The 16,614-nt window shown below is 41.1% G+C and overlaps 1 protein-coding gene across 1 annotated transcript in view; it reads left to right on the top strand.

Moving 5' to 3' along the window:
• The window catches only part of SORCS3 (sortilin related VPS10 domain containing receptor 3), a 565,587-nt gene that overhangs the window by 304,117 nt on the left and 244,856 nt on the right, over window positions 1-16,614 (top strand). Inside the window, exon 4 of the mRNA XM_074373664.1 lies at window positions 5,900-6,058. Within this exon, the coding sequence (XP_074229765.1) occupies window positions 5,900-6,058 (159 nt within the window). The remainder of the gene's footprint in view (window positions 1-5,899; window positions 6,059-16,614) is intronic.

Here is a 16,614-nt window from a genome sequence, read left to right as displayed (position 1 = left end):
AATCAAAGTAACATATTCATTAATTTTACAGTTTGGATATTGTAAGACTCACCCAGCAGCAGGAAAGTGGAAAGGTTTCTGGGGAGGATTTTGACATGTCCAGTATCGATTTGGACTGGTTTAGACACAAATAAGCTTTTGAAATCTAAGTTGCTGAAGCAAAGCCCCTGCCTGATTCCCGACTTCCACCTGTGTTCCTTGCAATTTACAACCCACCATTAAAATTAGGACCACTATTATTCAACTTTCCCAGGAATTTCCTGTGTGAATGAAAAATACTGCCTGCTGTGTGTGTCAGTAAACAAAGGATGTTGCAGCCATCCAGCCATCACACTGCAGCCACCCAATGGTGAGCCCTGTGGGAACTCAGGATGGAAACAGAGTGCCCACCACCCCCAGTGGTGCCCCCTGAGGACACTCAGGATGGGAAGCTTAGGATACTGGCCCTAGAGAACTAAGGTGTGTGTCAAAGGAATGATTTCAGTGAGCCCAGGCTCTTGTATCTTCCTGTACATAGAAAAGTGCTGAATTCCTTAACTTGAGATATCTGGTTTTCTTTATTTAATAGTAATCTTTTGATATCCCGACTACCTGGTCTTTGTTGCAAAAACTCCTGTATATCCTGGCTCCTCCTTTACCTCTTTGGAGTAGTCTCTTAGAGTGAGCTGAGCAGCTGTATCCCAGGCTTGAAGTCCTCAGATAGTCTGCCAAATGAAACATAACTCTCAGCTTTTAGGTTGTGCATTTTTAACTCGATACTTGCAAAAAGAATTATGAGTAAAAAAAAAAAAAGATATTGCACCATCTGTATGTTGATAAACTCTAAAACTTGTCCATCTCTAATTTGAGATAGAGACGATTTGTGTACAGTGAACAGCCAAATCTGGAGAGACCAGTTGTGTGAGGTTCTCACTCCTAAGGCAGTAATGTGTTTTGTTCCTTCATGGGCTGGAGCCTCCCACTGAAGAGATGAGAGTGGTCATTCAAAGAGCAATTGCAACTACCTACTGATTGGTGTTCATTTTGGCAGTGTTGATATTTGCTAAGAGTGTTTTTTTTCTTGATATGTTACCAGGAATGTAAAAATGCATGTAAAATAAGTGTAAACTGTAGTCTTGTTCTCCCCCACCCTTTCTTGTTTTTTTTAATAGCAAGAAGATACATAATATGAGATCTACCTTCTAATCATACTCTTCCAGCTGTGCAGTGCAGTGCAGTGCTGTTAACTATAAGCACAGTGTTGTACAGCATGTCTCTAGAACTTGATCATCTTGCTTGCCTGAAACTTTATACCCATTGAAGAGCATCTCCCCTTTATCCCCATCACCCATCCCTTTGGTTTTTATCTACAAAATTCAGGAGTGATGGGAGCCAAAAGGGAGGCAAATAATCCCCAAATCTCCAACCTGCTTGGCATCACTTCTGATTTTAGTTGTGCTCTTGTCCTGGGTGGTTTCTAGATAAAAGTTAGTATTGATTTAGCAGTTATGATCCTGTGCTAAGCTCTTTAATTATTATCTCATTTAATCCTCTCAACACATGGTAAGTTAGATACAATTATTAACTGCTTTTTTCATAGATGAGTTAACTGGTTGGAAAAATTGAGCAATATCCTCACATTTACACATAAAGTAGCAGACTGAAGATTTGAACTTGCCACCTGCCCCTAGAGCCTATGGCATCAATAACCCTGCTTCACCATGTTTGAAAGACCCCCTTTTCCTCTTCCAGCACACGAATCTAGTAGATCTAGTGTCAGGACAAGCTGGATGAAGGATCAAAGCAAAATGAAGCAAAATCAAAGCAAAACAAAACAAAACAAAAATCTCCCATGGGAACTCTTACCTGTTCCTATCATTAAAATCACGTAAATGCAGAATTTGCTGACATGTAAACAGGCATCGTCCTTGACTGTATATATTTGGGATTGAAGACTGAAAGGCAAGGGTTGTAAATTTCTTTGCATCTGTAGGATCAAATTATCACAACTTTACCAACAGTCACGTTCCTATTTTATAAATTTAGTCCACAGACATTTAATGTGGGTGTAATTTTTTTTGGTGAAAATTTCATGTTAAACATTTTACAGAAAGATGTGTACTTTTCATTTTGGCACAGTCCTTAGCATTTGTTTTATCTGCTTCACTCACTTAATTTACTTGCTTTGCCCTCTTAGGCATTTGCCTTTGAAATCTCTGCTTAACAATAAAAATTTGGGTGGACATGAGATGATTTTTTTAAATGTAGTTATAGAAGTAGTTACGTAGATTAGCACACAATACAGGTATTTTACCTTGAGACTTAACTTCTGTCAAAGCTTTGCTTTCTTATTCTATTTATGTTAATATTATGGTCCCCTCCTTTTATTTCTTTTTTTTTTTCTTCTTTCTTTCCTTCCTATTATTTTGAATGTTAACATTCTATTTCCCCCTTTGGATTCTTATTCACTTAATTCTTCATGCCTTCTTGGCCAAAGGTGGACATGAGTCAGAGGAGGAAAGGGGCTTTCTTGAAGGTGCTTTTTCATTATTATTATTTTTGGTGTGGATTTTGTAGAAATGGAAATGCTTTAAAAAAGGATGAAGCCCTGCTTCTCTGACTTCCATGTGTCCCTTGGTAAAGATAACAAAGTGCGAAGGTTTCCAGGCCCAGAGAAGCGCTGGTCTGTGTACGTGTGGTGGGATGTGGTGGCACTGGGATCAATCAGAGGAGGCATTAGGCATTTTGCTTTCCTCCTCTAAGTTTCAGTTTCCTTACCTATAAGATGCCAGTAATGATACTTCACATAATTTGTTTGAGGTTTCAATAAAATATCCAGTAAAGCTCCCAGCACAGATTAGAAATCCAGCACATGTAGGTTTTGCCTTTCCTCCTTCCATTTTTCTCAGACACTAGGATTGAACACAGACATTGCCAGTGCCATCAGAGTATAGAGAAGGATTTCTGATGAAAGTGTCAGAGAAAGGTTGCAATAAAAATGTACTCTTGCCAACAAAAGATCCCTATGGCCACCACACAATGTCAATACACCGTGTATATCAATGCATTTCTGCATGTGTGCATGCACATATGTGCCACAGCGGTGTGTGTGTATGCATACGTGTGCACACATATCTGCAGCTTTTGTGCGCCGAGTGATGTGTTTGTATAAGCAAGGATGCAGTGTGTGTGCAAGAAGAAACAGGGCTGGAAGAAGAGACTACCTTGCGCGAGATATTTGATGGTAACCCTTATTCACTATATTGTAACTCATGGTATATAAAATAAAGTTCGTTTATGATGTTGGTCTTATCTTCTAATTAAAACCATAGGCATGAAGCTTCTTTATACCTGCATAAAATAAGCAGTTTAATTTCTCTGCACCAGGGGAGAAATGATTTCATGGCCTGTTATGTAGCCCATTGGTACATGGCGGGGAGCAAGAGAGGGAGGTTATGCAAGCCTCATTCTTTCCCAATATATTTGTCCTCGCAGACTCTACAAGGACCATGGGTGCATCCTCTGAGGTTTTTTCAAGGGCAGCAAGGGTGCTTTAACCTGTGGTCCCTACCCTTCACAGTGCCAAGGGAGGAGAGAGCCGTTCTGTCTATGATAGCCCATCTGAGAGCTTTTCCCCTAGATTATTCACACATGAATGAAAAAAAAAAAAACTATACTGCATCCATTTCTCAAAAATGTGCTGATAGCTAGTAATAACTTCTTTCAATGAAGCCAAAGCAAATATTTGAGAAAAAGAAAGTAAGCTTGTCTTGGAAGCTGTAAAAGAATAAAAGGGGAGAAGGACTATGAATCTTAGCAGTTAAACGTGTTGAATTTGTTTTAAAGCTTACTTTAGAATGCTAATATATACTATGGGTAACATTTTAAAAATCTTGCTATTCAATAGTTTTGTTTTATAAGGTGTAGAGATTTTTTGGGGGGGGAGCTTTACTTGGTACTCTGGGCGCCATGATGCAGACCGTGTGTAGAAGTAGCCCTAACAGCTGGTGGCAGTACAGCCTGACTGGAAACATAAGAGGAAATAAGCCCATTGGCTCATTCAGTCACTCAGCAAACATTAGGAACTCAAAGAATTTGGGTTGAGCTGGATGATAAAGGCCAAATAAAACCAAAAACATACATAAAGGGTAAATTATGTCAGGCTATTTTCAGCATTTTAGAATTTAGGAAGATCAGAGATAAACCATTGAATGGTTTTTAGTACAAGAATGTGAGAATCAGATTTGTATTATAGGATGATTATTCTGGCCACGGTGTGCAAAGTGGATTGTAGGGGACGTGGTTAAAGCTGTGAGATTGAGTCAGGTGTTTTACAGGAATCCAGTACAGAGATGGTCACATTTTGGTCTAAGGCCATCACAGTGGGAAGGGAGAGAATGGACCTGATTTTAAAGTTAATTAGTGGGAAAAATTCACAGAGCCTAGCAACTAATTAATTATAGGAGGTGAATGGAAAAGTGGAGGCAGGGGTGAATCTCCGGCTTTTGGTTTCATGGGAATGGTTGCGGGAAGCACTCACTGAACCAGCAAATAGCCCTGCAGGAGGAGCAGGGTTTGGATGAGTTGGGTACACAGCGGGGCATGTTGTGCTTGAAGGATCCACACAGAAGGTACCAGGCAGCTGAGTTTTCAAGTCTGAAATTGAGAGAAGGAGACCTCAGATTGACATTTAACTTGTGAGTTGTCCCCAGACAGGTGGTAAGTGGTAATAAAATAAATAAATAAAATTGAGAGAGGAAGAGGTCACTGAAGAACAGTGTGGTGACGGAAAGAAGAGGGTCAAAACTGAGGGTTGAGGAATGGTCTTATTAGAAGGATACTTAGAGAAAGTTGACTATTCCAAAGAGACGGGAAAGCCAGATGAGTATGATGTCGTGGACGCCCCTGGGCGAGAAGGCTTCCAGAGGAAGGGAATTATCAGTGGTAACAAAGACTGCTAAGAGGTGCACTAAGGGAAAGGTCTGCGTGTCTCAGTGGCTGTTGGATTTAAATACTGGAAAGTCTCTCACACCTTTAGTGAATCCAATACCACTGAAGTCCTGTAAGTAGAAGTCAAATTACACTGGCTGGAGGGGGTTTTGAATACAGTAAATGGTAATCCTGGCTATCACGTGTCAAGAATATGCATTAGGCCAAGTGCTCAAAGCCAGTTCTGGTGTCATCAGACTCAGTTATTGTTGAGGACAGCAAGGCCTCTAGAGGTTAAGAAACGTTCCAGGGTGGCGGTATGCCCAGAGAAGGGTTGAGATGTGAACCCGCTCCCCCTGATGCAGATGCCTTTCCACTGCATCACTCTGTCCGTTTGGCTTGGGGATGACAGAGTTTCCTGAGTGTCGGTGTTTGTCCTGAGGGCCTTTGGGGATACGGGCTTTGGAAAATATCTAGAACAAATGGATCAAGCAACAACTTAAATCAATTAAAGCATTAAAACAATTCAGAAAGGAGAAAACAGTGGGATCCGTCTGATGACTGAAGAGCAACAGGGCAAGAGTGTGAGGAAGAGTGATGTGGGAAACTGACAGACGGAAGAGGAGGAGAGAGATGGTCCCAGGATGGTCCCTTGAGGGTCCCAAGGTCAGGGAACAGAGGCCCATAAGAATATCCTTCCAGCACTTAGCAGGACAAGTATAAGCATCAAAAATGAAAATATGTAAGAGGTGCACGTCAGAAAAACGAGGCCTCATTTGTATGCAGACCTAACCTCGCACGGTCTTTTAGTTCAATTCAGCAACGACGGACTAAATCAGGGAAAAAATGCCAGTGCTTCATCTAAAGGCCCAGACGCCCCTTTCTGTGCTGTGATATATACGTGCAGATGACTTTGTATTTGTGCCTTAATTCCTTGTATTTGTTCTCTCCTGCTAACTCGTCTGTATTTTCTCCTCTCTGCTTTCTTCAGATCATGCTTCTTGGTGATCCTGAAATAGAGAGCAGTATATTGATCAGCTCAGACGAGGGTGCGACCTATCAGAAATACCGGCTCACCTTCTACATCCAGAGTCTGCTCTTCCATCCCAAGCAGGAGGACTGGGTGCTGGCCTACAGCCTGGATCAAAAGGTGAACCCGTACTCCTTTCATTCACATCTTGTCCCCCAGGTACCGCCCGGTGGAAAGCACTTGCTTACTCAATCCAAGTGCTGGTGGGGATTCCACATTTCCTCGTTCCAACCGAGTTGATCGTGTCTGCCGCAGCTAACCTTCCTTCCTCCTCTTTAATATCAAAACATGCAGGCAGGTGTATTTCATTTATTGATAAGGCTGTTGATCATGGCACAGGTTTAAGATGGTTTTCTCTATGTTTTTACTCGTTTGATCTTTAAAACCACTCTGGGCTGTAAGTGGGAAATGTGTGTTCATCACACTTTTATGGAGACTGTCGTAAACAAAGGTGCAGAAACGTCAAAGTGGTTGCTCACACCCACTCAGCTAGTAGCTGGAGGAGCCCGAGCTTGGATGCTTATGTCCGACTGCCTGTCCAGGCGAGTCCCACCACACCATGTTCCCATTGTCCAGGCGTGTCCCACGACACCATGTTCCCATTGTCCAGGCATGTCCCACCACACCATGTTCCCATTGTCCAGGCGTGTCCCACCACACCATGTTCCCATTGTCCAGGCGTGTCCCACCACACCATGTTCCCATTGTCCAGGCGTGTCCCACCACACCATGTTCCCATTGTCCAGGCGTGTCCCACCACACCATGTTCCCATTGTCCAGGCGTGTCCCACCACACCATGTTCCCATTGTCCAGGCGTGTCCCACCACACCATGTTCCCATTGTCCAGGCGTGTCCCACCACACCATGTTCCCATTGTCCAGGCGTGTCCCACCACACCATGTTCCCATTGTCCAGGCGTGTCCCATCACACCATGTTCTCATTGTCCAGGCGTGTCCCACCACACCATGTTCCCATTGTCCAGGCGTGTCCCACCACACCATGTTCCCATTGTCCAGGCGTGTCCCACCACACCATGCTGCCTTAAGTTGGAAATCCCATTGTTCTCAGTTTAGCAAAGGAAGGGAAACCTCAAATGTGGCCCTTTTGTTATTTTTCTAAAAGTACATCCAAGACAGAGTGGCCCAATACGTCCTCCTCTTTGAGCTTCAGATCCGTATTTCCAGCTGTGTGTTTGATCTTGTCTCCTCTATGTTTCAGAAAACTCCTGATTCAACATTATTCCAAAGATGATCACCTGATCTCCCCCCAACATAGCGGGTTCCCTTCCAGTATTTCCTAATTGTATCCATTTAGTTGCAAAAGTCAAGGACCTAGGAGGTATCTGTACGCTTCCTATAGTATGTATTCATATTATAATTTGAGCAATATATTTCCCAAACGCAGATCTTATGATATCATGCCTTTGCTTAAACTCCTTCAGCATTTTTTCATCAGCCGTAGAAAGCAGACCAAAGTCCTCAGTAGGCTCTGTTAGTGCCTACTTGGTCTGGTCCCTCTTTCTCTCTCCTGACCGTTACTACTTCCCTTCCAATGGCCGTCTTTCAGCCCCTCACCCCAGCAGTCCCCCTCCTTTTCCTCGTCCTGGGATCTTCTTCCCTAAAGTAAACCTTGTCACTACCAGCTCTCAGATCCAACATCACTTCTGCAGGATGTCTTCCCTAAACTCCCAGACAAAGTTAGATCCCCCGTGATGTTCTTTGTCATAACACAATGCACCTTCTTTTCTGAGTACCTGCCACAGTGAGGTTTTCTGTTCACTGATGTGAATTTGGGATCATCTGCATTCCTCACTAGATTGCACGCTCCAGGCAGGCAGGACGGTGTCTGGTTTTCCTCACTGTTGTGGCAGCAGCCCCTAGGACAGTGCCTGGTACTTAATAATGCTCAGTTAACATTTGCCAGCCAAATGAATTAGTGGATGGATGCATAGGTGCTATGGTAATGAGGCCTTTATAGCTGATCCACCTATACTTCAGAGAAGAGACTTTAGATTATGCTTCTTTGCATTTCCTGCTTTCTCCAGAACCTTAGTACAATGCTTGATGCTAAACTATTATGTAACCACATTGTGGAGTCAATCAGTGAAAGGAAATAGATAATTACGAACACTATCTTGCATAGCGATGTCTACAGAATAACCTTGGTTGAAATAGCTTCTTCTCTCTGGTCTCTCTTTTAAGTTCTAAAACAGTATGTATTTGAATATGTAATTGTAAATGTGAGTGTGTGTGTATGTGTGTGATGTCAGCACCTTTAAACAATACTTTCAACATAACCTTTATCTCTCTCATTAGTGGAGCCTCATGTTGGGCGCCAGGTGCTAAATGCAGTCCCCTAAGGATACCCATATGACATTTGCAGAGCAAAAGCCATTGCAAATACATTTCTTTCATGGTATCAAGTGGATATTGTATGAAAGACTTAGCCAAATGTCAGAGAGTCTGTGAATTTAGCTGCATAGTATAGCCAGGAACTTTGAAGATATATTGAGAAAAATCATTTGGATGTTGTTAAGTGGCTGTAAGGTCATTTATTTAGGTGAAACTCAGAACTCTTTTTTTTTTATTTTAATTTTTTAAATTTTATTTTATTGATTTATAGTCAGTTTACAATGTTGTGTCAATTTCCAGCATAGAGCACAGCTTTTCAGTTTTACATGAACATACATATATTCATTGTCACATTCTTTTTCACCATGAGCTACCACAAGATCTTGTATATATTTCCCCGTGCTATACAGTATAATCTTGTTTGTCTATTCTATACATACCTGTCAGTATCTACAAATTTCAGACTCCCAGTCTGTCCCTTCACACACCCCTCCCCACTGGCAACCACAAGTTTGTATTCCATGTCTATGAGTCTGTTACTGTTTTATATTTATGTTCATTTGTCTTTTTTTCTTTTTCTTTTTTTTTTTTAGATTCCACATATGAGTGATCTCATATGGTATTTTTCTTTCTCTTTCTGGCTTACTTCACTTAGAGTAACATTCTCCAGGGACATCCATGTTGCTGCAAATGGCGTTATGTTGTCGTTTTTTATGGCTGAGTAGTATTCCATTTGCATAAATATACCACATCTTCTTTATCCAGTCATCTGTCAATGGGCATTTAGGCTGTGAAACTCAGAACTCTTAAACCTCATTTTCACTTATGCAGCAACAAGCGAGGTTAGAGGCAACAGATGTCTCATGTCAAGGGGTTGATAAACCATATGCAATATGCCTTGTGTGTACGCAGAAGTACTCTTTTTCTCTGAGTCCCCAGCACTGAGTGTCTGCAGCATTGCTTGTGAGGTACCCTTGTGGATACAATGCATTCAAGATATTTTCGGACTTCGTGGTGGCTTTTTCACCTGGTACAGATACTTGGAAATGTGACAGTGTGTGCTGATGGATTTTCCTAATCACACTGCACATTTCCGGACATATTGTTCCTTAAGTTCTCTTTCTTGTTGACATCTTCTGTGTAAAGTGGCTGAATGTTCTTTAGGCCCATAAAGTTCTAGCTGGTGCCCTGCCACTCTTTTAAATAAATGGTGTGAGGAGGCGAATAACGCCCCTGGCAACATTTATGGAGATGGTATAAAACACCTAGCCCCAGTCATCCAGGGTACAGCAGAGTTTATCTTTATTTGGGGATAATTTATTGGTTTATAGTCAAGTTGAGGGATGCTATGGAACAGCAAATGAAGATGCAAGGATGGTTGAGATTGATGGACAGATGTCTTATTTCAGTCTGCAGCCTTCTCTGATGTGCATGCGTTGAGGCGCTGGTTTCGTCTAGAGAAAATGAAAAGTGCTAGCATGGAGGTAACTGCAGCATCGAAGGGAGATGTTTGTGGTGAGGAGCGAATCGATGTTTCCATTATTGTGCCTTTGATGAAATGCACTAGCAATTTCTTTAGAATCCGTAAGGCTGTCTCGTTGTGTTGTATGTATTACAAAAGACCTAATTGAATGATATTTTAACAGGACAATATCCAATTGCTCTACCTTCCAAATTGCTACCCCAAAGCTGCAGGAGACTTGCCTGGAGACTTCATTCAGTAAAGGCACTGCTGGAGCATTAAGGAAATACCTTCTGGATAGAACAAAATTATACCTGGAAATTGAGAGGTGCACATAATGTGTTAATTGAGATGCTGGATGGCAGGTTGTCAGTCAGATGGGAGACATGGCTGCCTTCTACTGATCAGGGACAGGTTAGGGGTGAAAATGATCCAGGCTTTCCAGCTTCCAAAGCTGTGAAGGGATATGGAAGCAGGGGCAAATGCACCTTGCACTTGACCCTGTTGGAGGATCATGACTCTCCAGTTTCTGATGTGTCCTGAACTAGCAAAGTCCTTTCTGTGTCCTGCTCAGTGTGACTTGGGCTTTTGACTAAGTCCTGTTCTGGCCATCCTGTAGTTCCTGCTACTCCTAGTCCAGCTCCCCCTCTGCCTTACAGAGTCTCCTGCCATCTTGCATTTGAATATTAAATGACTCATTACTTCATAAAAACAATTATAAGAATACTTTCTTGGGTATAAGAATCTTGGAGATGTTTTATAAGAATCTTTGAGATTTAAAAACAACAAACAAACCGTGGAAGTCAGAGGTTATGGTTGACCAAATTGGAAATAATAAAAGAAAAGCTATTCCTCCCCTCTCCTCTCAGAACCAAAGCTCTAGAGCATCTTTTGAGAGCTGTGTATTTACCAGCTCTTTAAGAGACAGGATTCTGTTGCTTCCATTAGGCTGTTTCCTCACTGATGACTGAAACAGTTCACATTGTGATGTTTTGGAATAGCTGGAGAGCTCAATAATCTTACTGAAATTGAGACTTTTTGGAAAGATTTTGAGGACATTGCAGTCCCCTAGAAAGGTAGGTGCTGGTCTCATCGCTATAGAAAGCTAGATGTTTAAACATCCCTCATTGTGACGAGAGACAATATAGTTTTTTTAAAAAAATGGGCACATGCTCATGTGTTCACAGATGCATACATCTGGGCACAGGGGGCCTTCCACGGAGGTGGAGAGTTGAAAATGGCTGTTTTTCTGCATGAGACGTGGGAGTGCTCAGCCCTGTACTATCATTATCTTCTTGGCAGAATGAAACTCACAAATCTAGCTGGCTTTGACGAGCAGAGATGAGGAGCTCAGTGGGATTTGAGACTATTGTTTTTCAGATGCTTCTGGGCAAGACTAGTCTAGAATTGCCCATAATTTCAAAGTAAAAACCACTCTCTGAAACACTAGCACACATAATGAAGGGTTACTGTTATGGTAGTTGAGAGGGAGGTGGGTGTGCAGCTATGGGTTTTTTGTTTTGTTTTGTTTTTTGATCACTGGCTACCCACCAAGTTCAATAGTAGCTGATGGAGTGACAGGCTGGTTAAGCAACTGATGCAGTTTGAGGCATGGTCACTGGCAAAATAGGGTCCCTGGCGGAGGAGATGGTGGTGGTCCCACGCAGGCTTATCTGATTGGACCCTACCTGGGGCTGCCACAGTATGAGCAGGACACTGGGGAATTAGGGCGTATCTGGCATATGGAGGGCCTGAAAATTCAAAAGGAAGTTTATACCTGTACTTCCGGAATGCGGGGTACAAATGAAGCTGGTCCTTTCATTTCTGTTCTCATATAAACCCTCAGATTAGAAAGAGGGTGGCAAGGAATAAATTGGGAGATCAAGATTTGCAGATACTAATATATATAAAATAGATAAACAACAAGTTTCTTCTGTCTAGCCCAGGGAACTCTATTCAGTATCTTGTAGTAACCTATCATGAAAAAGCCTGTGAAAACAAATATATGCATGTATGTGACTGAAACATTATGCTGCACACCAGAAACTGACACAGCATTGTAAACTAACTACTTAATGTCAATTAAAAAAAGAAAAGAAATGTAATTATACTCAGAGCCTCCAGGATTGGCAGGTGATAATCCCTTTCCTTAGTAGCTGAAGCGTATTCCCCACAGAATAAGAGTGGGACTGAAGGATACCTTTTATTTAAAGAAAAGCGTTGCATTGTCATTAGGTCCTCTTCCATACCTACGAAGTCATTTGTGTATCATTTAAGAGAAGGAAAACTCCTTAACGCCTCTCACCTGTGGCAAGCCCACGCTGCTCTGACAGATGTCTCATCGGTACAAGAGGAAGGCGCTATCTCCATCTCCATAGAAACACCAGTGTCCACAAGGCCACGTCCCTGAAGGTGAAAACAAAGACAACCAACTGAGTGAGAGTCACCCTATTTTGTATGAAGGAGGTGGTAGGAACACTGTGTTATTCAAATGTTAGCATTAATCTATTTGAGCTGAGTTCTGAAAGACACAACTGGTTTAGTGCACAGTTTTGACTTGCCTTTAGTGAGAGGGGTGCAGTAAGAATCTCCAGCCACGGCAACATTGTCCACAAGAATATTAGCTCAAGGGAACAACCTTCAGCAAAAGTATGAATCCAATGGCCTTTGCCTTCCCAAGCCTTTGCTAAAATAATTAATGGAAGATGCAGCATATCTATGTATTAAGAAGGGTACTTGGGTACCATTTTCCACCACCATCTTTCCTGAAGCAGTTATGCTCTCATGGTAGAAATTCAGGCATGGCGATACTTTGGTAAAGGAGGTGACTATGGCTCCAGGTAGGTGAGAGATGGAGTAATGCAGCCTTCTCTGGTTGCCCTCGACCTTCTCTGTGCGCCTCCACCACTTCCTGTATGGAGTGACCTTGTTTTCACACGTGCACTGGTCCTTTGTGCTCACACTGCTGCCCAGTGTCCCTAACTCTGATCCCTTTGCCTAATTCTGACCCTAGGTGTCCAGTTTTCCAGTTGGACCCAGGAATACTTCTGCTCATTCCTTCCTTTGCCAGCTTCTCTGGACTTAGAATCTGGTAGATCTGACCTGCCCACACCTTCTCTTCTCCCTCCATTCTCTGCCTCCATCTTGACAAATCACCCTGGTATGACAGCACCTAGCCTTTTAAAGTCAAAGCCAGTTTTTAAACATTTTAAATCAAAGTGTAATACGCATACAAAGAAGTGTACATATCATGAGCTCAATTTTCATAAACTGAATACACTTATGGAACCAGCACCCTGATCAAGAAACACAACATGACCGGCATCCCAGAATTCCCCTCATGCACTTTTTCAGTCGTTACCTTCTACCCCTAGTGGATCTACTATCAGTGGGGTCATTTTTAATTTCATACAGATGATTTATGGCTGGCTCAACTGGTGAAGAAATAGACACAAAGTGAATTCCTCAGAGGAAAGTTTGGAAGATAGCAAGTGAGATAAATGACAGAGGAGACTTTTAAAAATATTAACTTTAGAGAATTAGTCTATACCAAAGGCAAGGATTCATTGATGTTCAGTATGTCTAACTAATCCAGAGAATTCATAAAGAAACTTTCAAAATATACTCATTTAAAATTAACTTAAGAGGTTTTATTTTTAAATATGTATTTCTTTCTATGCCATAAGGAAAATACCCAATGTTGGCAAATTTGTGGTGAAACTCTTATTCCAAATTGTATTTGTGGTTGTGCAAATGAGTTTTCCTTCCTGGAAAACATCTTGGCAGTGTCTATCAGGAGACATACAAATATTCATTACTTTGAGCCAGTGATTCAGATACTCCACCTCTGAGACTATACCAGTGGAATAATACCACGAAGCTTTAGGCATAATAATATTTATCAAAGTCATTCCTAATAGGAAAAAAGGGATGGACAATTACTGAATGCCCAGCATCTAAGGGACCTTATATCATAGAAAATACGTTTGCCAGAATATTATGCAGCCATTAAGATGGTGGTCATGATGGCCATGTAGCAGTATGGATACATATTAATACCTATTTAACATGCATCTCATTTACATACATTATATACATAAATGAATACATGATTCATATTAAATAAAGTAGTACTCTTTGAATACAAGTATGCAACAAATAAAATCAGATGAAGGAAAGAGAAAAATTAGAATTAAAAAATGGAAGGAAATATTACTCAATATTCCCTGAGTTCTCCTAATATGATGGAATTATGTTTATGTGGTTTTTTTAATACCATTTGTTTTCCAAATTTTACATTATTTCATTAGATTACTTTTATAATTAAAGAATCTTTTATAAAAAATCTATAAAAAAAGTAATCTACATTGAAGAGCTTATGTTCAGTCCTAATTATAAGGCAGTGATCTTGAAAAAGGTTTTAGGTGGGAATAAGGTCAGTTTTAGGTAAAATCATTTCAAATCATTATTTAAATACATTTTCAAGAGACAATGTGGCATAGAGGAAAATTTCCCTGAACGAGGAATATATTAAGCATGAGGTTTCTCTTTTCTTTAGCTTTACTTTTTACTGAGGTCCCTTTTGAACTGTGAAACTCTGGGAATTATTTTTTTTTCTCAGAAGCAGAAAATGTTCTTGTCGGATGTAACCTCAATGCACATTATTGACAACTTAGTAACAGATGTAGGTTTTTTTATTTAGATACACCCACAATAGATAGATGTTAAGGAACTGATTTATTCTGGTAGTTTTTCAGATGAATTTTGTGGCTGTAGCCTAAAATTGAATTAGTATTTGGTTATTTGATTTGACAACTGTGATGGAATCAGATGACTCTGGCGCCAAGAGGTGTAGACAAAGGAAGAGGTTTGCACCTAGTAACTCTTACCCTCCCCATATTATGTTACTCGGTGTTGAACATGTAGGTGCTTCTCGGAGATGGAGATCTGTGTCCTTAAGTATCTCCCATGTATGGGACTGATGATGCTTTAATATACATGATTATATTGGATTCTCATAGGAATCTGCAAAGTGGATGTTTTTATTTCCAAGTAACAGGTGAGCATGTGACTCCTGAAGGTGATATCCACTTGCTCAAGGTCACCTGGAGGGAGGGGCCTGGCCTGCTTTCTAGGCCTGGCATAGATCCCGCACTATGACCACCACGCCTCACTCTTGCTGGTAGATGGATGGACTTTCCACCACCTGGGGGCAGGATTCCATATGGGCTACTTTACACTGATCCCTAGCCCCACAGAACACTACGCTAGGGAGACAGCAGAATCAGCCAGGCAGAGACCCGACCTTCAGATGCATCCAGTGTGGCCTCTAAAACGTCCTTCCTCCCTCAGCTGATGACACTTGCCAAGGCGGGAACTGACAAGGAAAACCATCAGACTGCTTCCTGATGGTTGGTCATAGGACTAATTAATTCTGCCTCAGGCAGACAATAAACAACAAAGCAGTTGTGGGTTTTTTTTTTTTTCAGGTTTCATCCAGTTTTGCTCACTTTCCCCATCCATTTGTTCCAGTGCTTGGGTTAATATATAGATTAAACAAAAGTCTGCCTTTCAAATAGGTAATACTATAATCTGCAGTTTTTTAAGGAAGCTTATGGAGACAACATCTTTAATATGGTAATGAAGATGGAAGTTGAAATCATTTAACTTCATTTACAAACATGAATATGTATTATGCTTTAAATGAAAAGAAGGGCTAAAACAGATATAGTGTTTGTTCAATTTGCTAAAGAGAAGACAATTTGTCAAGATTTTTTCCCCCAAAACTCAAGCAATATGCAAATGTAGGAAAATCAGACCCCCGTGTTAATTCCATGGCATGATGAATATTTTTATAATCCTAATTAGTACCAGTCATTTAGTCTAGCAATTTCCCCCAATCTAGGCAATTTGAAATTAAAATAGATGCCTTGATTACAAAACTCATTAGCAAAGAAGCACCCTTCTCACTACCCAGTTCATTTAAAATGCACAAACTGAATGAAGTGTGGAACACTTGTGTTGTCAATTGGCATAAGTGAAGTGAGTCTTAATTGGAAGCATTGTGAAGTATTTGTATTGCTGCGTGTTTCATTGCAGTATAATATATCATTCATTAAATGTAACAAAAGCAACTTTTAAATGGTTTAATTAAGCAGATTTGGTGCACTTGGTAATTTTTATAAAGTCGAATGTCACAATTGTTTGCATTTGAAGTACTGATGGGTATTAATGTCAGGAAGATGAAGTCTGACTCTGCATTTATCACTCCGATTATGCGAAGCATGGCAGGTTTAATGTGAGAGGAGAAAATTAAATTATAGAGCATTTACTTCTTACTTAAAAGTACATGCATATTGTCCTTGTGCATTTGGACATGGAAGCTCCAGAAATGCCTGATTTATGGCTAGGAACGGAGGCGAAGGGCTGAGGACTCGGTGAAATGGAAGGCGAAAATAACAGTTGGGGATTTTTTTTTGTAATTTCTTTTTTAATTTTCTTTTTTTAATCAAGGGAGGAAGTAGTAGGTGGAGGGAAACTCTCTGCAATCTATTTTCTTCTACTCAAAAGAGCAAGAGAGATGCGCAGCCGTGCAGATTGAGGTCTAAGCCAAGTGTGGTGGGAGTAGGGGTGGGGGCGGAATTGGCTTCAGACCAGGGAAATACTGGAAACGGGACTCTATAGAAGTCCTGAATGGGGGCCAGCTAGCAAAGAGTTTAAGGCTGGTTTCTCAGCGGAAGAGACTGCAGCATGAGTTGCAATAGTGACAGGTTTATAGACATCAAATATAAGACCAGCACAGAAATCCCTTTCCATTGATGCGTATTCTCTGTGCAATCCAGATGTCAGCTGTTACCTCGT

The sequence above is a fragment of the Camelus bactrianus genome, chromosome 11 (assembly GCF_048773025.1).
Source record: "Camelus bactrianus isolate YW-2024 breed Bactrian camel chromosome 11, ASM4877302v1, whole genome shotgun sequence".
In the NCBI taxonomy this organism is placed as follows: Eukaryota; Metazoa; Chordata; class Mammalia; order Artiodactyla; family Camelidae; genus Camelus; species Camelus bactrianus.
Note: the sequence above shows the minus strand (reverse complement) of the source record. Positions and strands in the feature narration are given on the sequence as shown.